The sequence below is a fragment of the Gobius niger genome, assembly GCF_951799975.1.
Source record: "Gobius niger genome assembly, chromosome: 5".
NCBI classification, from domain to species: Eukaryota; Metazoa; Chordata; class Actinopteri; order Gobiiformes; family Gobiidae; genus Gobius; species Gobius niger.
Genome location: NC_136856.1, coordinates 37,149,940 through 37,176,057, shown reverse-complemented (window position 1 = coordinate 37,176,057; position 26,118 = coordinate 37,149,940). Strand labels below are relative to the sequence as shown.

Genomic DNA, 26,118 nt, shown 5'->3' with positions numbered 1-26,118 from the left:
ACGCAGCTGCGCCCGGGTCACGGCGCCCCCTGGCGGCTGGCGGTAACTCTCACACACAGTGTTTTATGTCGTTCCAGCTGTTTTTAAAGAGACAGAGCGGAGAGCTTCCGAAAGGCTCGAGCTTCTTGGTCCTCAGTTAACACCGTGTGTTTGCTTCGGGCTGTAATTCAACGGCTGCGTCACAGAGCAGCCCGGAGCGCGTGAGCAGGACGCAGACAGTCCTCCTCACCGTAGGGGGCGGTAGTGCACTTAAACCGCCTCTGAACGCTCGGGACCCAGGCAGAGTTAGTCCTATGGGCACATCACAACATTTCAGATGTTTGTGCCTTTGTTTTTCTGGGGGATTTTGGCGGAGATAGTTTCGTAGAAGAGTGCACAGCAGACCGCGCACAGCAGACGGGTCAGGTCGGGGTTTAACGCGGCAGAGGTAGAAATGTGGTGAATGTACGAGGCCATGGGAACTCCTTTATGCTAACAGTGGCTAGCACAAACAAGGCTCCCCTTCACTTCGCCTCACTTGTTTTGGTATCACGGTCGGCCACAGAACATCAAGCTCCTCCAGAGCTTCTCCGAGCGTCAGTCTGCTGATCCTCCCTGTATCCACATGTGGACAGCACCACATCTGTAGTGAAGGTGAGAGGTGGGTTTCCTCCAGGCTTGGAGCTGATGTGTCAGAGAGCCATGTCACTCTCATGTCATGTTGAGGACGTTGTGGACCTTTCAGTGAGGTAATTGTATGGACTAATGTCTTGTTTTAGGAGTCCAGCTGATGCTCTAAGCCCAAAGACCGCGGAGCAGAGGGAGATGGCTCCCAGGAGGAAAGTGTCCCGGCTGCTGTCTCTGAAGCACAGTCCTGAAGCATGGCAGCTTCAGGCCGAAGAGGACAAGGACCATGTCAACCAGCTCTCCCACGAGCTCCTGTGCCACATCTTCAGGTTTGTCCTCCTCCACTCTCCCCCGGGCGCAGCAGTGAGTGCTCTTTCCTTCAGTTCCTTCATAACAGCTGTAGTGCTCCAGTGCCACGGGAGTGAAACCTGTCATGAACCATTGGGGAACACCTGACCTGACCGCACAGTTCAACCCTACACTGTTCAGGATTCACTTGGCAGAGCACTTTCCTTTACCAGCAGTTCTCTGTAGTGGTGGGCAGTGACACAGGCTGGCGTTTCTCTAACTGGTATGTGCAGCACTGGTGGCACTTAGTCTCCTCTCGGTGGTGCACAGAGGAGTCATGTCTTTTTTTGTTTGTCGTATATATTTGCCTTTTTTGGTTTGCTTTTTGTGGCTGCACTTCGTGGTTTGAGTATTCACGAGCGTCGAGCATAATCGAAGGAAGAGCGAGGAGTCTGTGCAGACTGCACAAAGGACACCTCTGAAAACAGCTTTGCAATATTTGTTCCAACCCAGAGATTATATCCGATTATTATCATTAATTGACTGTGGAATTCTTCCGCAGTCAATTATTGGTTTTCATGTTCTTTATTATTATTCCTCTTCCATCTTTTTCCCGATTTTCTCCAGCTTTCAGCACCTTCATGCTTTGTGCAATTTATGCAAGTTATGCATCAAAACGTTGCGCATGTTGAGGAGAAGGGTGCTATTACTTTTGGGACTTCTGCAATTTACGTTTTTTCCGCAATCGGCCAAAATGTCGGAGATTTTTCCCATTGACTTATAATGGGGCTGCAGCAAATCCATGCTTTTCTGCACTTTTTTCTGCATTTTCTGCAATTTCTGCACTTTGTGCATGTTCAGCTTCTGCAACTTGTGGGTTTTGAGAAAGAATTGTCCTTCTGCAGTTTTCCAGTATTTTTATACGAGAGTTTGAAATTTTTGCATTGGTGTGTATGGGGGAATCCAGCCAATGGGGCGACTCCAGGCCTTTCAGCCATTTGTGCAGCTTCTGCCAATCAAGCACTGAGGCCATTTCAACAGTTTGACCAGTTTATTTAAAAAGTTTATGCAACATTAATAATTTATGCAAAGTAACCACTTTATGGGATTTAACCAGTTTATGCATTTTAAACCGTTTATGCCATTTAGGATTTATGAATTTTAAAGCGTTTATGCAATTTACATAATTTATGCAAATTAACCCATTCATGCATTTTACCACTTTATGCAGTTTATACAGTTTAGGCAACATGACATTTTATGCATTTGACTAGTTTATGCAATTTCTGCATTCGCTTCCCGCATTTCCGCAGTCAATCGCAATGGCACAGCCTTTTGATCAAAAAAGACAACAGCATTAATAAATGGCAGTTAACTTGCTTTTGTTTGTTTTTTTTATCATTATGGAGCATTTTCACAATAGTGCAGTCTGTCACACTGGTGGTACCAGAATCATCTTTAGATGATTCTTACAGAAACGTTTGACAACCACTGGTCTAGTACAATTCAGCGCGCTTTGGCCACAGTCGGAGATTCCAAAACCTATGCCTGGTCAGACTGGTTTGACCCTGGCCTCTGTTGTGGAAAAGCTCACCAAACCGGGTTGTCCAGGCATTTAGCTGCTTATATGAGCCTCTACGACACACAGGAGGCTGCAAAAATAAAGCCAACGCCACAGACAATGCCACTTTTAGATGGAGTTTATGAGATTTTTCAGAAGTGCAGAGCCTAGAACAAGCCAAAAGAAGCCACTAAAAGAAAAGGATTGAAGGAAAGCTATAACAGTGAAATATTAAACCACGAATAACATGCCTGTTTCTCCTCTGACAAATCCTATGCCTCAGTGTGTTTATGTCACGTTAGTGCAGCATGGCTCGCTTTCGTATGGTACATGGTGCAGACGGCAACACGTCATACAAGGGGGCGTGGCCTAGCGAGGGGGGACGACGTCTGATGGGGAAATCATGATTTTTCACTCTTTTGGCAGACTATAAGCATATTTAGCACAAACAAATAAAATAAAGTCAAGTCAAAATCAGGTCCATATGAATGTTCTGACACAGCAGAGTGTCCACTACATAGAAGTGGAATAAAACGGTCCTTGAAGCGAACATTAGCATTATAGTTACAGTGTTAGTTTTGGCAGCCCACTTTGCTCATGCCTCAACTCACTCATGAATCATATGGTAACATGGATGCCTGTAGGGGGCGTGGTGTGTCGAGGGTTCATGCTGGCACACGTCTACTCCAGGTGGAATCAGAAATGTACTTTTCTCCGTACGTGAAGTTTGTGTTTTGTTTGTACATAGGCCATTCTTAAATGATCAATCAATCAGTTGTTTTGTACAGCCCAATATCACAAACGTTGAATGGCTGAGGCCCACCCGGCCCTGTACAGCCTTCTACAGTGAGAGCCAGATGTTTACAGGCACTTCATAAAAAGACATATTTGCATTTTTTTTCCCTCTATGTCCTTTATGAAACCAGAATTATTTTATTATTATTTTTAGGTCAATTAATCTAAAAAAAATACCAGAAGAATGAGAGAGATTATTTTTAGAAATGTTTTTTGTTTACAAAGTTAGAAGTTTACATTACACTAAGATTACTGTACCTTTTAAACAATTTGGGCAAGCAAAGATGACGATGTCATGTCCTTGGAACCACAAGTCTGGTTCATCCTGTGGTTCCAAGGATGAACCAGACTTGTGGTTCATCCTTGGAACCACAAGGATGGTGAAAATGACCAGTCGTCATCCAGATCAGAAAGAAGGCGGGTTCTGTGTCCCAGAGATGAACGTGTCTGAAATGTGAAGATCAACCCAAGAACAAATGAAAAAGACCTGGTGCAGATGCTGAACCTGATAGGAGTTTGTCATTATCCAGAGTGAAACAAGTCCTGTACTGACGTGAGCTGAGAGGGAACTCTGCCAGAGAACACCAACTGTCAAATACAGGGGGGCAGCATCATGCTGTGGGGTTGTTTTGCTGTGAGAGGGGCTGGTTTCACTTCACAAAATAGACGACATCATGAAGAAAGAACAGTATGCGGAAATATTGGAGCAACATCTCAAGACATAAGCCAGGAAGTTAAAGCTTTGACACAGATGGGTTTTTTTTTCAAATGGACAATACCCAAAGCCTATGGCCAATCTGGTTACAAAGTGGCTTAAAGATAACAAAGTCAATGTTTGGAAGTGGTCGTCATAAAGTCCTGATCTCAATCCAGTTGGAAATGTCTGGACAGAACTGACAAGGCAAGGAGGCTACAAATGTGTCTCAGTTACACCAGTTCTGTTTGAAGGAACGAACCAAAACTCATCCAACTATTGTGAAGCTTGTGGAAGGAAATCCAAAACATTTGACCCAAGTTATACAGTTTAAAGGCAAAGCTACCAAATATTAATGGAATGTATGTACACTTTTGCTTTGTAAAAGGAAATGAAAAATTGTGTAGAAAATTCTGTCTCTCATTCTTATGGCATTTGTCCAATAGAAATATTTTTCAAAATTATAAATGACCTAAAATAAATAAGCTAATGCTGGTTTTATGTCTGACACTGAGAAAAAAATGCAAATGTGTCTTTTTATAAAGTGTATGTAAACATATGGTTCCCGCTTTGTCTCCCTCTGGTTGTGCAGGTACCTCCCTCTGAAGGACATCATCTCCATGGAGTGCCTGTCCCGTAAGCTCCGTGAGGCTGTGGCGCTGTACCTGCGTGTGCTTCGAACAGTGGACCTGTGTGCGGGCTGCTGGTGGGAGTACATGCCTTCAGGTAACAGCCCCTCTGCTCCTCTTAAACTCTCTGTGTATTTGGTCCAGTTTGTTGGGATAAGTGCACTCTGGACTGGCACCAGTGTCAGTAATGCAGAACAGCAGCTTCCACGCTAAAGGGGCTTGTGGCTGTGTTTCAGGTTTCACAGACCGCAGCTTTCAGACCCTCCTGAAGAAGATGCCTGAGGTGGAGCAGCTTTACGGCCTACACCCGCGTTACCTGGAGCGGAGGAGGGTGAGGGGCCTGGAGGCCTTCAGTATCCCCGGGGTGCTGGAGGCACTGCAGGCCTGCCCCAGCCTCATGGTCAGTGACTCAGTGGGCTGTGTGTAGAATGTGTCAGTGTGTGCCCACACTTAAAGCTGCCTGTGTTTTCAGGGAGTGGAGACCTCTCACCTGGAGCTGGTGGAGGCCATTTGGAACTACATGCCACAGGTTCATGTCCTGGGAAAGTTCCACAACCGCAATGGAGCGTTCCCCATCCCTGCGGAGAACAAGCTGAGCATCCCAGTGACCGCCAAGATACAGAGCCTGCACCTCGTGGGTGAGAAACAAACCTTACACAGAATCATCATTTGTTTGTGGAGTGGGTATTCGCTGCATAGTCTCAATGTAACGTCCTTACAGCAGGTTTTTCATGTAAATATGAGACAAATTTTCACTAAACATGCAGCGTTTTGCAGCTTGTGATTCAGAGAATGCATTCATGCAGCTGAATAGGGAGAAGGACACATTGATTCGATGTTTAATACTTAATATTTAGTGAAGACTGGCAGTGTTGGAATTATCAATCAATCAATCAATCAAACTTTATTTATTAAGCACTTTACATACACAGGTGCAACACAAAGTGCTTTACAAAATAAGATATTTAAAAACATTCTTCCCCAGAGCCCCCAATATTTACAGATATCAGATATGTAGTGATCGCATATACTCACACTCAACCTGTACCCCCACACACACATCCCTCATGCGCATACATAACAACAAAAATGGAGTACAGATGAACAAGGTGAGGAAACGGCATCAGAGGAGCCGTCTGCAGTAGCCTGATAAACCACACCACCTCTCTCTGCGTGAAAGAAGGTGGGTGTGGCCACACAGGTAAACAGAGAAATGACAAGGTCACTCACTCGCTGCATCACTGTGTTGTTAGTTCAGTTAACATTAACATTAGCCAAAACTAGTCATGGATGAAGTAGTCGAGGATTTTGCCTCGCGTTCTCTGCGTGAGTTTATATTCACAGCTGTCGTCACGTCCGCTAATTGGTTTATTTCACTGACGATCTGTGCGCGTTGGGCCCGCCCGTTCAAACTGCTCCGTGACCAGACTCATTCCCTGTGTGGAATGGACAGGGAAGAGTGTGGCAGAGCCAGGCAACATCTGCACTATGAGCAACTGACCAGCCACTGACACAGTGCGCCCAGAGGCGGCAGAGACACCTCCATCAGGCACCCATAGGACCTCACCCACACAGCCACAGCCAACCACCAGTCCCGGGGCAGAGGGGCTGTTACAATATTGAACCTGCCCTATTAATCAGTCAAACTAAAGCCGTGTCCTGATGTTGCAGGAGTGAACGTCCCGGAGATCCCCTGTATAGCCATGCTGCGTCATCTGTACCTGAAGTGGGTGCGACTGACCAAACCCCAGCCCTTTAAGGACTTCCTCTGCGTCAGCCTGAAGACGTTTGTCATGAAGAACTGCGCTGGACCCACCAACTCGCTCAAATACGTGCCTCTGGTGACAGGGCTGGCCTCGGCGCGTGGCCTCGAGCAGCTGGAGCTGGTGAGGGTGCCTTTCCTGGGGGGACTGATCCAGCATGTGGTGGAGGACAGCTGGAGGTCAGGTGAGCGCTACATCTTTCCTTCAGGACAATTCAAATAATGTGTTTCTATAGATAATTGTGAGGAGATCTAAGCCTGCTGGGCTCAGGCCTAATGCAACTTGAGTGTCGTCTGTTTTACAGGCAAAGTCTAAGGTGAGTGCTTGGACAGTGGGGACTCTTTCAAATAAAAGGGGGTCGATTTTTTTTGAGGGCACCCCCTCTTTCTGTACTTTCCTTCTCACTCTATAATGAAGGCATTAATGCTATCATTTAACTAGACTCAAGGATATCAGCCGGAACATTTGTACAAATCCCTGTATGTTGGGTGGCTTTAGATGTGGCTTTAAATACCCAGCCATAGCTGCACTAGAACTAGTTGGGACCTGACACATGAAATAATCCTTTTACGGTATGTAGGGCTGGGCCGAGTCCAATTCATTTAATTCATTCATACTTTTGAAAATTGACAATGTGGAGAATGGCTAAATCGTAAACTCAGGTCCATCACTCCATGTGCACCTCAGTCTGAGGTGGACATGGAGTCACCAGAGGAAAACCCAGCGACTTTCTGACGATCCGTGCTGCTTCACAAAGGCCGCCTGTTGTGTTGTTGGAGTGCGTCATGGAGATTTTTCCTGCTTAAACAGAGTCATAGCTTTTTGTGAAGTTTAACACTTAAGAGCAGATTAGACATATTTAAAACTGAAAGAACTGTGTAATGAACTTACAACTGTCTTTGTAAGTGGGCTGTATATCAGGTCTACAGGGATGGAATCAGCAGACACTTTTAAGTTTATTTAAATTAAAATCATGATCTTCCAGTAAAAAAGTAAAAAAAATCTAAAAAGATTTAATTTTTGGGCCAAATCACCCAGCCCTAACGATAATTTATTTCAAAACTATAGGTTCTGGCAACCCACAGTGTTTTCTGTCATAGGCTTTTGTAAGTGTGAAGTGATAAACATGACTGTCGTTACCTATAAAAGATTTGAACATGTTTACTCCAAACGGGTCATGCTTCTCTAATATTTACCACAAATCGTTGCTGATTCTGTGGCTGTTTCCAGGGGGCTTCCGGAACCTTCACACCATCGTGTTTGGAGCCTGCAAGAACGCTCTGGAGGTGGACCTGGGCTACCTGATCATCACCGCTGCACGCAGGTCTCACGCCGCACTCTGACTGCACCCACTGCAGACCACAGGACAGTCGTAGTATAAGGCCTTCAGCTGGGCGTGCACAGTGCTATCACATCCATAAAAATGCTTTAGATAAAAACACATTTTATTCCACTACTAGAACAACAGAATCAATATGACCCTGGGTTTCTCTGTGGAGGTGTGAGAGAGAATCAGATGGAGCCTTTTGCAGTTCTTGTAGCTGTTTCAGTTTGATCGTTTTTGGACAGGAGAGCACTGGGGCGGCCGCTGGGCCAATGTGAGAGGAACTGTTTCAGCTCCTGCTCTGGAGGCAGTGCTTTGCAGTCAGACAAGGAATGTTACAGTGCATCCAGGAAGCATTAGCACACTACACTTTCCCCACATGTTGTTATGTTACAGCCTCATTCCAAATGTTTTGCAATATGGCGTTTCAGTCCCAAATGATGAAAAGGGTGTAACATGTGTCCAAAGGCTCCAGTTCAAAGTTTGTTGCGTCAGGTTCTCACACACACAGGCAGCAGGGCGCCGCCCCGTCCTGCTGCTGTTCAGTGTGAACGCCAGCAGACGGGACACTGAGGAGTGGCTGGGGGGTTACAGTTTAGTGCAAAAACACCTATTGTCACTTGGGCAACCCCAACTTCCATTAGATATACCAACTTTGTTTCTACTGCAGAATATTGGTTATTTTCAGGTTCTAGAATGTGATGATGTCACAGTGCAGGAGACAGGTTTTCCTATTGACTGCATTACACTTTAAGAAGTCGTATCTAAAAAAAAAAAAAAAAAGAATTACAAAAAGGATCATTAATATCACTGACTGGGTCCATGAACACTTTGTACAAGACCTAAAATGTCCTCAAAAACCAAATAATTTTTCCTGCCCCCCACCTCATTAAATATTATCGGCCTTTAGAATGCTGTGATGTCACCTGAAGCCCCTGCTGTACCTCTGAGGCCCCTTTGTTGTGTTCCTGTGTGTTAAAGACCCATGCACAAAACATGCACTAAACCCTTAACAAAGATTGTAATGTTGCATCTCTTTATTAGAGTAGTTTGATGTATTGATGAATGCAATAAGCTTTTATCGTCGTGTTTACACTCTGCCTAAGCTAAGTATGTTGAAGTTACATGATGTTGCTTCTTTATCAAATCCGTCTGTACATTGTTATGTTCCGGTTAGGACTCATCTTTCGCGATCCACCCAGTTAAAATGATCCTTGGTAGTGCAGATCATCTAGGGCTCACCTTTAAGTTTCCTGGCTAATTCGTGAACCCAGCTTTGCACTACAGGCCAGGGACCTTGAACTAAAATCAGCAGGGTCCTGTACTATACTACTAAACCAGGACCAGAGCATGGGCTGACGGGCGATAGATGTGTCCAGGGATGTACTTGCTCCTCCTGCCATAATGTGTCAAATGTAACCTGCGTTGCTGTTTGGTGCTGCAGGCTTCATGAGCTGCGGATCCAGCCCTCGCTCACCAAAGACGGTGTGTTCTCGGCGCTGAAGATGGCCGAACTGGAGTTTCCCCAGTTTGAGACGCTGCATCTGGGCTATGTAGACGACTTCCTTCTCCAATGTCAGTGCCTACACTACACACTCGAACGCTTCACTCCGTTTTCTCTTCTTCTTAGGACCTTTAAATAGTGCTGGTTATGTATACTATGTGATGCTTTATTCATAATATCTTCATTTTCACACATGTTGGAGCCTGGTGGGTCGACCCGAGTCTGCCCTAGTTTCAGCTGCATTTACTTCAAAGTTAGTTCAGTCCGTGTTCACGCGCGCTCGCACCAAACGTCGCATCATCAGCCACGTAGCAACGATTAGCTGTTCAACAAACTTATTCCCAACCAGAATCGGTACACGTACATGCACACTTCCCGTCTCCCTCATGGTTAAATACAGCGAGGCTCATTTACACGAAGTAAGCAAGGTCTCACTGCAGCAGAAAGGGAAAGACGGGAAAGAGAGACGTACCTTGATGATTTAAAGTTGATCCATTTTGCGTCGTCAGAGCTCTCAGGTCGAGAACCCCTTTAGGTCGACCTGACTAGAGCCTGTACGCCCAAAGGTGTATCAAGTGGCTTAGTCATCACCTGAAGATGTGTGTACACTGCACAATTTAGGAACGTCCTCTCCTAACCCAGCTGTCCTGTGTGTGTGTTGGTGCAGGTAAAATGAGCCACACAGACCTGGTGAAAAATGGACTGGCAGACGTGACGGAGAACCCTGGCATCATCACAGACATCGGTCTCAAAGTGGTTAATGAGGTCTTTACCAACATCAAATACCTCCTGGTCTACAACTGCCCCCATCTGCATAGCCCTCACCACTGGCTCTCAGGTAAGACCTTCAACTGCTCCACTACTGGCTCTCAGGTGAGGTCTAAACAGTTTTAGATCTTGCGTTAGTTGAATGGAGAAAGTTTGGGGAGAGTTTAAAAGCTGTCCTCTCTGTGTTTCAGAGCAGTCCCGCTGGAGCCGCCTGGTGGACCTGACACTGGTGCGCTGTCATGCCATCAAGCTGGAGTCCTTCTGCCAGCTGATCGAGCTGCTGCCCAGCCTGGAGTTCATCTGCTTGGACCAGATGTTCCGAGAGCCTCCCAAGGTACACCTCATACACTCTTTAAATTGGCAAAACTGTTGAGCTGTTTGGACCTGCGCTACAAAAGTGAGGCTTACAACTCGGTATTTCATTTGAGTTACCGCAAACGTTCACATTTTTATCCATAAAACATCTCCTTAATTAAGCCCAATAACAACCAATCAAGAGTAAAATTTTCTGTGAACTGCAATTTCATTTTATAAAGCGCTTTTAAAGGCACTGTACCTAATGTATACCTATAAAAATCAGGTTAGGGCCTTTAAATATATGTCAGGTAAACACAGTGTCGTGAACTCCAACAGACTGCCATGTGCTCACTGTATTTGTCCTCAGGGCTGTGCACGAGTGGGGCTTAGTGCTGGGACTGGCATTGGTGTGTCTTCAGCACTGGTTAGCAACCAAAACTCCAATGATGACAACAACAACCTCCACCAGGAGGCTCAAGCTCCTCCAGCAGAGCCTGCAGTGAACCTCAACCAGGAGGCCCAAGCTCCTCCACCAGAGCCTGCCGTCAACCTCAACCAGGAGGCCCAAGCTCCTCCACCAGAGCCTGACGTCAACCTCAACCAAGAGGCTCAAGCTCCTCCAGCAGCCTCAGGTGTCTACCTCCACCAGGAGGCCCAGGTTCCTGTTGCAGAGCCAGCTGTCAACCTTCATCAGGAGATCCAAGACAACAGGGGTATGCTCCTCAGACCACAAGAGAACATAAACATGCTAGATAGGGAGCCTACAAGAGATTTACATATAATAAAATAAAATTGACATTTGCAAAAATCTGGAAAGGCGGCATCATTTTATGTTATCAAAACATATCTAAAATAACCACTTACTTTTAATAGTTCGTCACTGGGATGTCACCTCGAGATAAATGTATAATGTTTGGTGTTTGCAGCAGTGGAAGTGAATGGAAAGACAGAGGATGACCAGGAGGAGAGAAAGGCACCACAGCAACGATCGCCTGCAGGGCCCACCACATCGGGGGAACCAGAGCCCATGGACCAGGAGGAAGCAGGTCTCTTTTAACTTTTCCAGATTAAACATATGCTCTTTCAAACGTCTTCCCTTTGAACTGCCTTAAGCTGTGTTGTCTGGGACATTTTGCCTCTGGCAGTGGGCAAACGGGTCCAAGGTGACAAGCCTGACCAAGAGCAACCCTTATGAACAGTTTAAGAACAAGGAACTGGACGTTGCCCAGTGTAGCTCAGTTGGGTGGTTGTGCCTTTGCCCAGGGAGCCCTGCTGGGCTCAGCTCGAAGAGACGACATGTCTCCTCCTGTGGGTTCACCACGTGCACCCTAATTATGAATGCAGCTGCTCTGGTGCCTGTCGAGGCAGCAGCTCCTGAACCTGGTGGTGGACAATGAAAGTAGGAGATGCCATGAAGCTGAAGGAGTCTTACCTGGCCTTGTATGCTTGTAGCCTGGGTATACTCATGCTGCAGTGTGCGCTCGAATGATTCCGAACTACACAGCAGCCTGGGGAACAAGGCCCAAATCTTCACATGGATTTGGGACCACTCACAGAACGAGGAGGGACGGCAGACAATGTTGCACTACTGCATACTGTAGTTTGTTAAACAGATTTAAAAAAAAGTTTAATTACGATTCTATTTAGACCGTGTTCTAAATAGTTTCGCTTGAAAGTTTTCAGCGGGTACGTCATACGTCATCTGATACCATTGATACTTTATTCCACATCGGCCGTGTCCTGAGAGAAAAGAACTCACCGCTGGCTCTGGTATTGCAGAGCGCTGCACGGAGCTCTGCATGCTGCAGAAACGTGATTAAAACACCTGCTCTGTGGAAAACATTTGTCTGTTGGAAGCCGAGGCTTGTGGAGGGACCTCTGTTGTACATGCAGTAACTTCGCCATTGGCCACCCATGGTCTGTCCAGCCCCGTTCAACCCACTGAAGTCTAGTCAGGAGCTGAAGATTACACAGAGCACTCCTCGCCAGCGCAAAAAGTTGAGATTTAAGGAAAACTGAAGGATGTGTGAGTGGATAGGGAGTTTTGGGCATCTGCTCCCGGGACCCGGCCCTGGATAAAGCAGAAGCAGATGGATGAATCTTTCAAACATTGCTCAAGGAAGTCTTGATATTAGAAAAATCCTCTCAGATGAGGCCTTTTTGATGAGTAAAATCCACTTTGTTTAAACCATTCTCCCGATTGTGTTTGCAGGCCCCAGTGGTGTGAGGCAGACCAGAGCCCAGAGAGCTCCTCAGGTTATCTCCGACTCTGATAGTGAGGAAGAGGACAGGCTGCTGACACCACCAGCATCATGTTCGCGGCAATCTGGGTCCAGTGTGACAGGTAAACACACACATACACAGGTGCACACTTTGTGACAGACACACACTACACACACTGTCCTTTGTAACAGAAGCACATTTTAAAACCTTTTTGTTCTTTAGCCTAATTTCAGTAAACAGACCCTAGGAGACGCTTTAGTACCAACAGGTGGCGACCTTGAAACGTTTTTGTGTTGATTGTTTGATGGTTCTGTATTTTTGCTCTGTTCTGTTAAACACAAGTAAAAGTAAATAACAAAAAGGTGAACTGACTGTAATTGCAAAGGAACATTTCAGTCGGATGGGCTTCCTTGTTCCTCTCTAAAGCTGAGCCGGGTGTGTTGCAGGTAAAGGGAAGGCCCCTCTTCGCCGCAGCTCCAGAGCACTGTCTCCGACTCCCACTCACAGCAGTGCTGAGAAGAGCTGTCAGGTCAGCAGTGAGCAGATCAAAGCGGACATGAAGGCGGCCACAGACCGGAGCCAGCGCGGCATTTCCACGGAGCCCACCGCCAAGACTCACCCCCGCACAGGACCAGGGGGCAACAGGAGAGCAGAGGGGAGTGGGACAGGCGCTGGGGGCGGCAGGAGAACAGAAGGCAGTGAGCCTGGAGCTTTGGGCAGTGGGACAGGACTACGAGGTAGTAGGACAGGAACTGGGGGTAGTGGGAGGACAGAGAAGAGTGGAACATGTTCTGGGAGCTGTGGGACAGGAGCGACGGGCAGTGGAGCACACAGTCCCTCTGACTGCGCTAACCGGTCAGAGCCCTCCTGCACACGCAGACCCGTGACCCGCTCCTACTCACGCATGTCTTCAGAGGCCCTGCTGCCAGGCACAGGTGGGACTAGTCATAACTCCATAACATCATTTTGTCATCGTGTTCGTCCTGATGTGTCTGTGGAACAGTTCACAGCTGTGGTGGCAGAATACTGGACCAGCTCTCTGTAGTGATCTTTATCGATCCAAGTGATTGACCATGATTGGCCGTTATTCTTCAACCCATACATTATTGCTTGTATCTTAGACCTTATGTAATGTCCTTAAGAAAACTGTTTGGTCTGGTGTGTAGGTCTTTCCAAACCCCGGCCACGAGTGTTTGTGAAGAGGAAACGAAACGTGGACAAATCAACAAGTACTTCAGATCCCGTCACCGAGGACGACCACATCCAGGTAGCTTACATGCAAAGTATGAGCTCTGCACATCAGACGAGGTCCAGTTAATGTTGTGCTTCGTTATTGGGCAGGATGTAGTATGCCAGTACAGAACATGACCACTGTAGCGTTCCAGTACAACTGTGAATCTTGTAGGCTACGCATCATTTTCTCAGTTCAGTCTAACCCTGAGTCTGTTGCTGCAGTATCACTTTTCAAAGATACAGTGAGAACATTATTGCTGCGTTCTATTTGTCCTCAGAAGTTCATTTTCACAAATTCCGACCTGTCATTTTCTTAGAGTTCCTTCTCGGAGAGTTGGGTTGCATCTCTCATGCTTGAGTCAGAGCTAGAAGTAAATATTTCTACATTCTTCGTAACCCTTTAGTTGTCCTCCACTGCCCCCTGCTGTCAGTTTCTCTGCTCCTGCAGCAGTTGAGTCTCTGATGTTGTACAGGGGACCGTTTGCTCTACGATGCTAATATTGCTAACGTCCTCTGTGTGCTAATGAGAGAGAGCTTACTGCGCCCTCGGTCTGATTTGTAAAATTGTTCATGAGATTCTAAATGTGACCACACTGTTCAGGTTTTTAAAATCATTCAGGTACGGCCATATTCAGATTTTTACCAGCTTCATCTCTTCAATTATTTTGTATTTGTTGGAACTGAAACACAACTAGAATGCAGCTTTAAAGGAGTTTGTTCATCTTTATCTTTACAATCATTTTACTGAAATCATTCTTAATAAAAATGTATTCAATTTATTCTTAATGTCCAATGTTCAATGGATGGATGGATGGATGGATGGATGGAATGTTCACTTAAAGGTACATTATGCAACTTTTTATGTGGAAGAAGCTCTCTGGATGGCTGTCCTGGTGTGTGTGAGGCGTCTAATTTGATAAACTTGTTGTGTGCAGGTGCTGAGTCTGAAGAATAAGAACCTGGTGGGCCTCACTCTGACTAACTGTGGGATCACCGACCTGGTCCTGAAGGACTGCCCGAAGATGATGTTTGTTCATGGTAATTGTCTCTGTGTGTGCGTGTGTGTGTGTGTGTGTGTGCGTGTGCGCCTGTGCTTGCGTGCACGTGCGTGTGTGTGTGTGTGTGTGCGTCTCCGCCTCCGCCTGATCGACTGACTGATGCTCTGTTTGCAGCCACCCGGTGCCGGGTGCTGAAGCAGATGCAGGTGGAGAACGCTCCCATCGTCAACCGAATGGACTTCGCTCAGTGTAAGAAGCTCAACATGCAGCAGGTCCTGGACCAGATTCTGAGGATGCCTCCAGAGCGGAACCGCATCATCTACATGCGCCCCATGCACCAGGTCAGACCATGTTTCTCCACCTCACAGGGCCACACAGAGCTCTTAAAGGAATTATAAAGATGCACATGTAGCCAATCAATGGAACATAACCCATTGTTATATTCAGTTGTTTTCTAGTGAGTTTTACTTTCCTTTTTTTGGTTTTTGATCTCATTTAAAGTGGTGAAGTGTGTGTTCCGTTGGCCATCTTCTTATTGTTTAGTTTAGTTTTCTGATTTCAGACTGGTCCAAACTGAATCTAGATTTGAAGTGACTGAACTTGTTTCCGATGGCCCTGTTGAAAGCACAGTCCTGTGTGTGTGCAGATCGACTCTGTAGCTTTGGAGCAGCAGTTGTTCCAGGGACCGTACCCCTACCACATCGCCATCGTCCACGAGTTCAGCAACCCCCCCAACATGCGCAACAAAGTGCGCATCCGCAGCTGGATGGACACCATCGCCAACATCAGCCAGTGAGCGCCTCTCTCTCTCTCTCACCTATAGTGGACTCTGTTTACACACACAGGATTCAAGTGTGAGCTTGTTTTGAACTTGTGATTGGATTAGCCTTTACCGTCTCCAGACAGGGGAAATTCTTACAATACAGCGCATCACAACAGAGCAAACACTTCACATCCTCAACATTAAAGGTTCAGTATAACTTTTTATGGGGAAAAAAAGGTTCACATTAGTGTATTTGACCTTTCAGAGACCCAGCGGCTGTTTGAGCCTCCCCCCCATCTGATCGCTTTATTCCCACGACCCGGCCACAGAGCGCACAATGCAGATCTCCACGCTGTGCTTTTCATCCTCTGCAGCCACATATGCACCACTGCACAGCCAATATCCCCTTTGAAGCTCACAGGAACGACATCGGGCAACGTGTGCTTTTCCTCACTTGTACAGACGCTCGTGGTTTGTCAGATACAGCGCACACGTCACTGTCGGCCATGACGCTTTTAACCGCAGATTTGGACATTCTTATTAGAGACCGTGCCTGGACTAGCAATGTGTTGTAATGTTGCCGGCACATGATTGGCCGGACCAAGACCGTTTCAGGGGGGTACAGGAAGGGGCAGAGGATCCTGTGGTGCCTGATGGGAAGTGCAGCTCTTTTGTGTTTCTGTTGGTGGGACGGTTAAAATACGAATCAAAAAATCCTCTGACGCGTCCTGTAACCCTGTAACTGAAGCACGTCTTGTCTGGCAGGGAGCTGATCAAGTACGAGTTTTTCCCAGAGGCCACCAGGACGGAGGAGGACGTGAAGAGGTTCCCCCGGTTCCCCTGGGGGCGAGACATCTACACCCTGGAAGGTAATGCGTCCCGAAATGGGCACTGAATGATTCCTTGATTCATTCTTTGTTTTTTATCACTGCAACATTTAAAAAGCAGACAGATCTGAATGAGAACGCTCACTTGGCTTGATTGTCAGGGTTTGTAGATGGCGCCCCCTACAGCATGATAACAGACTTCCCCTGGCTGCGGACCCTGCGGACAGCTGAGCCCAACAACTACGCCCGCTACGACTTTGAGGACGACGAGAGCAGTGAGTCTTTGCACCTTTCACTTCTCACGAGTCAATATTTTCCACTTACAGAGCTCTAGATCCATAAGTACAATGTGCAGTACAGTGTTTATGATTATTTGAGGTGCAAAACATTTAACATCTGCTTGTTGTGGTTAGATTGTAGTTTTGATAATTTCACTAATATAGACTGTTTTCAAACATTCTTTCAGCTAGAAGGTCCAGGGTTCAATTCCCACCTGCACGAGGCCTTTCTGTGTGGAGTGTACTACTACTACTACTACTACTACTACTATTACTACTACTGTTGCTTTAAACACCTTGTCTACACCTTTGGTATTGTGCCAAAGTTTTTTCAAAAGAGCTGATTTGAAGAGGTTCCTAATATTTCTTCCGCCCTCGATTAGACCAGTCTGAGCCACGTGTGATGAGTAGAGGTCGGCCGATATTTGTGGATTTTACAATATCGGCCGAGCTAGCACTGATAAAAGCCGATATCTCCGGGACCGAAAGTGATAGTGACTTCCCAAAACTCCCTCAGGGGAACAGAGAAACATCACAAATTGGTTGGCTACAAGTTTGTTGAGTACAAGTTTCACTAAACCTCAGTCAATGCGGACATGCTGCATGTCATTTTGAAGCTCAGAACCTGGAGAATTCAATCGCTGAGTTTTCACCTTCGCAATGTATTTTTGATCGCAAAATGCTGCGACTAGCAACAGTATGCTAGTGCTAACGGCAACTAATCAAAGCTGGGACAGAGCCTATGATTGGATCACCTAAAGTAAGAAAATAAAATTGGTCACTGCTGGAGTGGCCAAGTATTTATGTTTTTACAGGATTATAGACCAGACATTTGAACAATCGGCCAAAAATATTGGTAGAAAATATTAGCCTTAGAAAACCCATATGAGTGGAGCTCTAGTGCCGAGGCTAACCACCTCTGGGTTTGTGTCCCCTCCCTCAGGCACCATCTACGCCCCGCGCAGGAAGGGCCAGCTCTCAGCCGACATCTGCATGGAGACCATCGGGGAGGAGATCTCCGAGCGAAGGCAGAGTCGCAAAGGCCTGTTCCAGCGCGTGGTGGTGCTCTTCCTCCATCACTGCGACACCCCGGGAGAACCTGTGGAGGACGACTTCATCTGAGGCGGCGGGAGGAGAGTCCGCGACGGGACATTCAGGCTGGGGCTGGGCACCTGTGGGACGCTCAAAACTGCTGCAGAAAGAGGCTTTCTGAGACAGCAGTAAAGAAGGGTGCTTGGCCTTTTACAAACATGCAGACGGACTCCGCTCTCCCCCCCCAGAGGGATCCTTCCAGGGCCCGGGGGTGAGCAGAGGGGGTCAGTTACAACATGAACCCACCAAAGAGGAGGTTTGGAGCATCTGGACTTCACTTGAGTAGTGTTTTTTGTTCATTACTTTAAAGATCCTCCACATTTGTGTAAAACTTCCAAGCAAAAAGCGTGAAGTTGGCCGATAAATCCAGGTTTGTCCCTGTGGTGTCGCCGTACAGTCGGGGACGTGGAGCGTGATGTTTGTCATTAAAGCTTTTGAAACTTATGATTCACAACCTTTGTTTAAACTGATTTGTACTTTCTACTTTCTAGAACTTTATTCTTTCCCTCATTGGCTTTGAGGACTGAGCTTCCACACTACTGAATCGTCACGACCCACTTCTCTTACTCCCTCACCGTACACGGAGCCGCCCTCTGTTGTTCATATGCAAAATAACCAATGATCGTCCGCGTGCTCTTGTTTGTAAAGGGCTTTTGTTATCGACGCACGCAAAATTAGAAAAACTCAAAGAGACTTCTATCGCTCCCGTCGAAGCACTGCTTGTGCCTGAAAGGTGCCCAGCCCTAAAGGAGAGACCTCTGTGGCCCACACTGTGAGGACAATCCTGGGGCATTCAGACTGACCGCATGTGCCCTCTGCTGGATGTGTTGTATGTTCTAGTTGCTCAGTAAAACGCTGGCGGATCATTGGCATCAGAGACTCTGGGACTGTTGTGTTGTGTTTCCGCCAGGAGCTCCTCAAAAGGCCGGACACTTGTGCACGAGCTCCCTGCATCACGTCACATTCACACATGCCTTTGGTGAAGCACATTAAAGTGACACTGGTGAAAGGCAAAGCAGCTGCCAGCTTGTGGAACAAACACACCGGGCTCATTAGTAACTGTCATGAGGGAAGTTATTAAAAAGCAGGGAGTAAGAGACAACCGAGTGTCTTTGGGACTTTCTCGATAACAATGATGAAGCGATATTTTTGGAAACCATTCGAAATGTGCAGCAAACATCATAATTTACGTTTTTTCAAAATTCTTTCCTATTTTTTTCCTTTATTCCCTTAATATTTAAAGCAGTACTAAGTAACTCGTGCCCCTAGAGGCCATCAGCGCCACTGCAGGTGTCGTAGCATGCTGTTTTTTTTTTACTCATTAATTTTCCGTGAGAGTAAATACTGCGCTGACAGAAAAGACAAAGGGACAGAGGAATATTGTTCATCCAATTACACAATGGAGATCATTTTTTTCACTCAAGCTTGGCTGTAAATACTGTTTAAGTGGCGCTAGCCCGCAGTTAGCTTTGCCTGTTAGCCTGTTAGCTTCTTCTTCGTGATTCTATTAGTGTGTATTGATGCTTCGGACCCGTAGGCAGCGAAGTTGCAATTGTTGTTTTCTGGCTAGAGACGCCAGGGGGAGATGAAAGACCCTCCAATCATCCCATTAACACTTGTATTACCCCCAGAGAGACTACGGAAAGGATTTATTGAGGTAAACAAGTTACTTAGAACTGCTTTAATTTTTATACATTTCTTTACTCTTTTTTTTTTATTTTATTTTAAAACTTTTTTTTACAATTTCTCCCCCCCCCCCCCCCCCCATTTTTTCCCATTTCTCGACTTTGAACTCGATACTGTGCATTTGCATATCTTCCAACAACAGCAATTCCGATATTATCTTGCAGACGATGTATCGGCCAGCTCCACATGTGAGATGATGCGCCTGTATGAAGCCGGCCCATGATGAGACCGTGAGCTCTGGTTTTTCATGGTAAAGTGATGAGTGACCGTATATGGAGGAACATGTGCCTGACCGGCTCCTGTTGAACTGGTGCCTTGACGTGAGCGACAGTGATGACGGTGTTGGTCTTAGTGGTGACCAGAGTATTTAGTTTCCCCTGAATACTCTGGTCACTGCAGAGTATTCAGGGGAAACTAAAGTCCCACAGTTACTCTGATGTTCCGATGCGTGTGCAGTTGTTGCTCTGCGCTCTCCAGGGCGACCGTTATTATATTCAACATTTGAATGTGTTTGACGACGGGGCGGGGCCATGTTTTATATGACCCTCCTCGCCTCACTGTACATGTATGAAGAGAATCCAAATAAAAACGAGTCATTTGTGTGGAGTTGATGTTATTGATCCAAGTGGTGACGCAGTGCAGACATTTCGTTTTTAGGAACTCTCCGTTTTACATTCAAATGCATAAGCTTGTCCGTCATATTCGTACCTTTAGTCTGGATGAGCATCACCACAGAATTAACTATTGGTCCTGGTCACAACACAAGTGTAATTGTTTACTTCTTGGACTTATGAACCTCTTAACATTTTGTCCTCTTTATTTTGTCAACTATTTTGTGACTGTGATCATAAACTCATCCCTGTGAAGAACTGGGATGTTAGAAATGTGTTTGGACCATAGAAATACTGTGCAGGAGGTAAACTGTGGTCCTTTCATGGTAATGGGCCCATATAGTGTTTAACAGACGGAACATGTTCCTTCGTTTGAGACGTAAGGCGAGCAATGACATAAACCAATGGGCAAACCAGTGCTGATGCGCTCATGACGCATTCTATTAATGCAGCTGACAAAAGGATTAAATGAGAACAATGAAAAAGAAGAGTTATAGAAACCCGAAATGTGTGTAGCAGCCCTGGGATAAACTTCCGACAGCACCACTCTGCTCGCCCACACACAGGTTTTACCGGCATTGAGTGTTAAAGTGCTGCACATGTTGATGTTTATAAATCTGATTTAGGGATTATAAAGAACAAAGCGTAGACCTAATGTAGAAACAGAATGAATTCATGAAACTGGGAAGGGTTAATTCCATATCACCCATGGAAGGATTAATGATTGCATGCGGTGTTTCCCAGGGTTCATTTTTAGGCCCAGTGCTTTTTAACCTGTATATGCTCCCTCTTGGTGATGTCATCAGGAGACACGGGGTCAACTTTCACAGTTCTGCTGATGATACACAGTTATACATCTCCATGTCTCCTGATGACACCAGGCCAATAGATGCACTTTTTAACTGCATTTTAGAATCAATTTCTGGATGGCAAAAAACTTTCTCCAGCTTCACCAGGACAAAACTGAAATGTTAATCTGAGGCCCAGAGGGAGAGACTTTTACCCAAACTGCAGTCACTGTCTTTTAATCCTTCCGCACAGGTGAAGAACCTGGGCGTGACCTTTGACTCTGAGCTGGCGTTTATTCCACACATTAAGAATATCACAAAGATAGGTTTTTACCATCTAAAGAACATAGCCAGGGTCGCCCCATTCTCTCTCGGGCCAACACGGACACGCTCATGCATGCTTTTATCACCAGTCGTATCGACTACTGTAATGCCCTGCTTTCTGGTCTTCCCAAAAAGAGGATCTCAGGTTTACAACTTTTACAAAACTCAGCAGCTCGTGTCCTGACGAAGACCAGGAGGCGGGACCACATTACACCGGTTTTAGAATCGCTGCATTGGCTCCGTGTGTTTCAGGATCGATTTTAAAGTTCTTTTAATGTTTTTTAAATGTCTTGGTCCTTCTTATCTTTCAGAACTACTTTTACCTTTCCTCCGGCAGGGGTCTCCTAGTTATTCCTAAAGTCAACAAAAGGACTCACTATTATGAGAATGTTTTTAAGAGCAGGATCAAGACCCACCTTTTTAGCTTAGCCTTTAACTGACTAATCTATTTAATCCTAATATAACATATATATATGGGAGGGTGTGCCAGGCGTATTGTTTTAAATATTGTAATCTGTAAAGCACTTTGTGATACCTTTCGGTATGAAAAGCGCTTTATAAATAAAGTTTGATTGATTGATAATGATAAATCAATAAATCATTTCAAATGGTAAATGGACTCAACTTATGCAGCGCTTTTCTACGTTTATCAGGCCCAAATCGCTTTACAGTTGGAACCAGTCATTTTACGTTAACTAAATGCATATTTCTTTGTGAGAGAAGTTGCTGATCGAATAATAAAACATTAGGGTCTGTAATAAAAGTGTAACTTTATCCTCAGTGTTTGAGACAGGAAAGACAACCAAATAAAGAGCTTACGGATACAAACCAACCCAGCTATGAAGCCAAAACCTTAAACACAGTGTCCCCAAGTGACAGTGAGATCGGAGCTGTCTCTCCTCTCCCCGATCTTTTACATTCACGATTATCAGGGTCTCAAATAAAGAGACTGCTCAGGATTTGGTAAAGAACAGAGTTACAGATGCACCGTGGAACAGATGTGAATCCTGTCCCGGAGGAAATGCCAGTGCTCATTAAGGAGCTTTAATATTGGAGTTAAAGAGGGAAGGGCCTGGTCGGTACTTGGATGGGAGACCGTTTAGTAACACCAGGAAGCCTAGCAAATGTAGTGTGTGAGTGAGTGGGTGGTGGTGGTCGGAGGGGCCGATGGGGCAGACTGGTTGCCTCGCTTCCGTCAGTCTACCCCAGGGCAGCTGGGGCTACAATAGTAGCTTACCACCACCAAGTATGGAGTGAATGAATAATGCAATGTAAAGCGTCTGAGTGTCCAGAAAAGCGCTACATAAAAACCGATGCATTATTATTATTATTATTATTAAAGAGTTAAATGATGATAATATAAAATGTAAACAACTCAAACTGAAACTACTGAAACTAACAGGTTTGTAATGTTTTTAACCTGCTCCAGTCACATCCTAACTATTACTCGTCCTTTACCAAATCCTGACCTCTGTCCTTCGTTTGGGACCCTGTTAATCATGAATGTAAGAGATCGGGGAGAGGAAGGACAGCTCCTTGTTGTCCAGCTGGAAATCACGTGGGGACACTGTGCATATAGGCCATGGGGGAGTAGAGCTTCATTTGCTCATCAATCTTCATGTTGTTGCTGCTGAAGCTTAGTTTAGTTTAGTTTATTTGAGCAGTATACATTCCAGTTGCCATTACCATCCTCAATATAATTTTAATTTGTGTTTAATTGTTATTATTTATTGAGTTATGTGTGAAGCATGATGTAAGCCCTAACAGCTGATTTTGTAGATGATGTTCCTACGCTGTGTGGAGGTTTTTGAGCAACGCATTTCTTCCTCTCTATATATTTCAAAAGTCTTTTGTTTGTATTTGTATTTGAACAGGTTGATGTTTGGACATCGTTTCAACTCCATCTCCAGTTGATTCCAGAATTGTGCACCATTGACTAGCTGGTCGGGCACAACAGGTGATTCATATGGGCTCCACCTTCTATCTGAAGTGAAATTAGTTTATAAATAACACATCCATAGAGGTAACAGAGGCCAAGCTCACATGTGTCTCTAGATCAACACATATTACATTTACAGTATGGGAACTAAGCACAGCTAATGGGGATCCTTATGATAAACTCAACTATACTTATACACATGACGCAACTGTCTCAGGCCCCGAGTGAATATCTCGTGCCCCGACTTACCACATTACAGAAGAAAAAATAATAATAATCTCACTCATGTCCCTGGGCTCTGTAGAAATCCTATGCAGACTTTACGAGAACTTAAAAGCCTGGCTCCAGAAGTGGCCACTAGGGGGTGCACGAGGACCAAAGAGAAGCGCTTTACTCACTCATCTGTTTGAACTAACTACTAACAATGTGTTCACTTCACCTTTACAGGTAAGTTAAGCGAAGTTTGACAGTTTTGCCGCCTTAACCGATATGACTTTACTCATATGCTTTATATGACTTTACCCATATGCTTTATATGACTTTACCCATATGCTTTATATGACTTTACCCATATGCTTTATATGACTTTACCCATATGCTTTATATGACTTTACCCATATGCTTTATATGACTTTACCCATATGCTTTATATGACTTTACCCATATGCTTTATATGACTTTACCTACAGAACATTCATTAACATTTCCTTAAATGCACTGGAATTAGCCATCAGGCTATTTCTCATCCATTGTCCCAATAAACAATATCAGACATTGTCATGTTTGCTATTGTGTGTGTTTGTCTAAACTGTCGCCTCTTCCACACAGATGCAGCTCTATATGATCTGGACGTCTTCAGCATTAGGTCGTGGGTGAACTGCTCGTCTCGTCGAGAGTCAGGAGAAACTTGCACTGATTCAACAGAAATGAAAGTACTGATATTGAGATATCCGGCGTAATGATACCAATGATACCACAACTAACAATCTTTAAACTTAGACCTTATGAGTGCCCTTAATTGTTGGTAAAGAAAAATGGGGGAAAAGTCTTTAAGTTACAGTACTGTGCCTTCCAGATTGCATATGTTTGTTTATATTCATCACATTTAAATAATTGTTATATCACACAAAAACATTCCCAGTCAGTACAAGATACAGTTTCCAAATGAATATCACATTTCTCAAGGGAACGAAAACTCCAAACCTCTCTGGCCTCTCGGTGTGAAGAGCAAATGCCCGTCTGTGATCAGCTGTGATTCACCCGCTGTGCCAAAAGTCAGACATGGAGGTGTCAGTGTGTGTCAGGGTCTGTATGAATTGTACTTTGTACTTTGTACTTTGTACTTTGTACTTTGTACCAGGGAATCCTGTAGGAGAACGTCTTACCAGTAGTTCAAGCCCTCAAGCTCCCAAACATACGAGCAAATCCACTTCCTGGCCAGGTCAAAGTCCAGACTTAACCACTTTCTGTGTGACCTTAAAAGGACAGTCCCTGGACAAAAATCCTCCAAAAACTAATTCTGCAAAGAAGAGTGAGCTAAACTCTCCCACTTGACTTCAGTTATTGCTACAAATGGCGGGACAACAAGTTATTAAGTTCAGTAGAGTTCTTTTTCACACAGGGCCAGAGAGATTTGGATTTTAAGTGTAATATTCATTTGGAAAGACTGGGCCTGTCTTCATCTTTATGATCAGAATCATTTAAGTGTGATGAATATATTTCACTGCACTGTATTACCACAGGGAGTTATGTCTGTGTGGTCCCAATGTAGGAGGGAGTTATGTTTGAGTGGTCCCAATGTAGGAGGGAGTTATGTTTGAGTGGTCCCAATGTAGGAGGGAGTTATGTCTGTGTGGTCCCAATGTAGGAGGGAGTTATGTTTGAGTGGTCCCAATGTAGGAGGGAGTTATGTTTGTGTGGTCCCAATGTAGGAGGGAGTTATGTTTGAGTGGTCCCAATGTAGGAGGGAGTTATGTTTGTGTGGTCCCAATGTAGGAGGGAGTTATGTCTGTGTGGTCCCAATGTAGGAGGGAGTTATGTTTGTGTGGTCCCAATGTAGGAGGGAGTTATGTCTGTGTGGTCCCAATGTAGGAGGGAGTTATGTCTGTGTGGTCCCAATGTAGGAGGGAGTTATGTCTGTGTGGTCCCAATGTAGGAGGGAGTTATGTTTGAGTGGTCCCAATGTAGGAGGGAGTTATGTTTGAGTGGTCCCGGTGCTAGAGGGAGTTATGTTTCCGTGGTCCCGGTGCTGGAGGGACTCATGTTTGCGTGGTCCCGGTGCCGGGGGGAGTTATGTTTGCGTGGTCCCGGTGCTAGAGGGAGTTATGTTTCCGTGGTCCCGGTGCTGGAGGGAGTTATGTTTGCGTGGTCCCGGTGCTAGAGGGAGTTATGTTTGCGTGGTCCCGGTGCTAGAGGGAGTTATGTTTCTGTGGTCCCGGTGCTGGAGGGAGTTATGTTTGCGTGGTCCCGGTGCTAGAGGGAGTTATGTTTCCGTGGTCCCGGTGCTGGAGGGACTCATGTTTGCGTGGTCCCGGTGCTAGAGGGAGTTATGTTTCCGTGGTCCCGGTGCTGGAGGGACTCATGTTTGAGTGGTCCCGGTGCTAGAGGGAGTTATGTTTCCGTGGTCCCGGTGCTGGAGGGAGTTATGTTTCCGTGGTCCCGGTGCTGGAGGGACTCATGTTTCCGTGGTCCCGGTGCTGGAGGGACTCATGTTTGCGTGGTCCCGGTGCTGGAGGGAGTTATGTTTCCGTGGTCCCGGTGCTGGAGGGAGTTATGTTTCCGTGGTCCCGGTGCTGGAGGGACTCATGTTTGCGTGGTCCCGGTGCTGGAGGGAGTTATGTTTCCGTGGTCCCGGTGCTAGAGGGACTCATGTTTCCGTGGTCCCGGTGCCGGGGGGAGTTATGTTTCCGTGGTCCCGGTGCCGGAGGGACTCATGTTTCCGTGGTCCCGGTGCCGGGGGGAGTTATGTTTCCGTGGTCCCGGTGCTGGAGGGAGTTATGTTTACGTGGTCCCGGTGCTGGAGGGAGTTATGTTTACGTGGTCCTGGTGCTGGAGGGAGTTATGTTTCTGTGGTCCTGGTGCTGGAGGGAGTTATGTTTCCGTGGTCCTGGTGCTGGAGGGACTCATG

At 45.9% G+C, this 26,118-nt stretch overlaps 1 protein-coding gene across 1 annotated transcript; it reads left to right on the top strand.

The window, feature by feature from the left end:
• The first annotated feature begins 265 nt into the window (after positions 1-265).
• fbxo38 (F-box protein 38) lies at positions 266-18,136 on the top strand. Its single transcript, XM_079556508.1, has 21 exons — positions 266-640; positions 759-935; positions 4,537-4,670; positions 4,810-4,973; positions 5,046-5,211; positions 6,245-6,520; positions 7,567-7,660; positions 9,105-9,235; positions 9,832-10,002; positions 10,124-10,266; positions 10,597-10,942; positions 11,156-11,275; positions 12,442-12,573; positions 12,899-13,387; positions 13,619-13,719; positions 14,621-14,723; positions 14,858-15,024; positions 15,330-15,475; positions 16,212-16,315; positions 16,435-16,548; positions 17,495-18,136. Exons 2-21 carry the CDS (start codon positions 805-807, stop codon positions 17,671-17,673), a joined length of 3,411 nt encoding a protein of 1,136 aa, XP_079412634.1. The 5' UTR covers positions 266-640; positions 759-804; the 3' UTR covers positions 17,674-18,136.
• Positions 18,137-26,118: the final 7,982 nt, after the last annotated feature.

Coding starts and splice junctions, on each gene's coding strand:
- fbxo38 (XM_079556508.1), top strand. CDS start 805: ATGGCTCCCAGGAGGAAAGTGTCCCGGCTGCTGTCTCTGAAGCACAGT. Junction 9,236..9,831: donor AGACGACTTCCTTCTCCAAT/GTCAGTGCCTAC, acceptor GTGTTGGTGCAG/GTAAAATGAGCCACACAGAC. Junction 16,316..16,434: donor AGACATCTACACCCTGGAAG/GTAATGCGTCCC, acceptor CTTGATTGTCAG/GGTTTGTAGATGGCGCCCCC.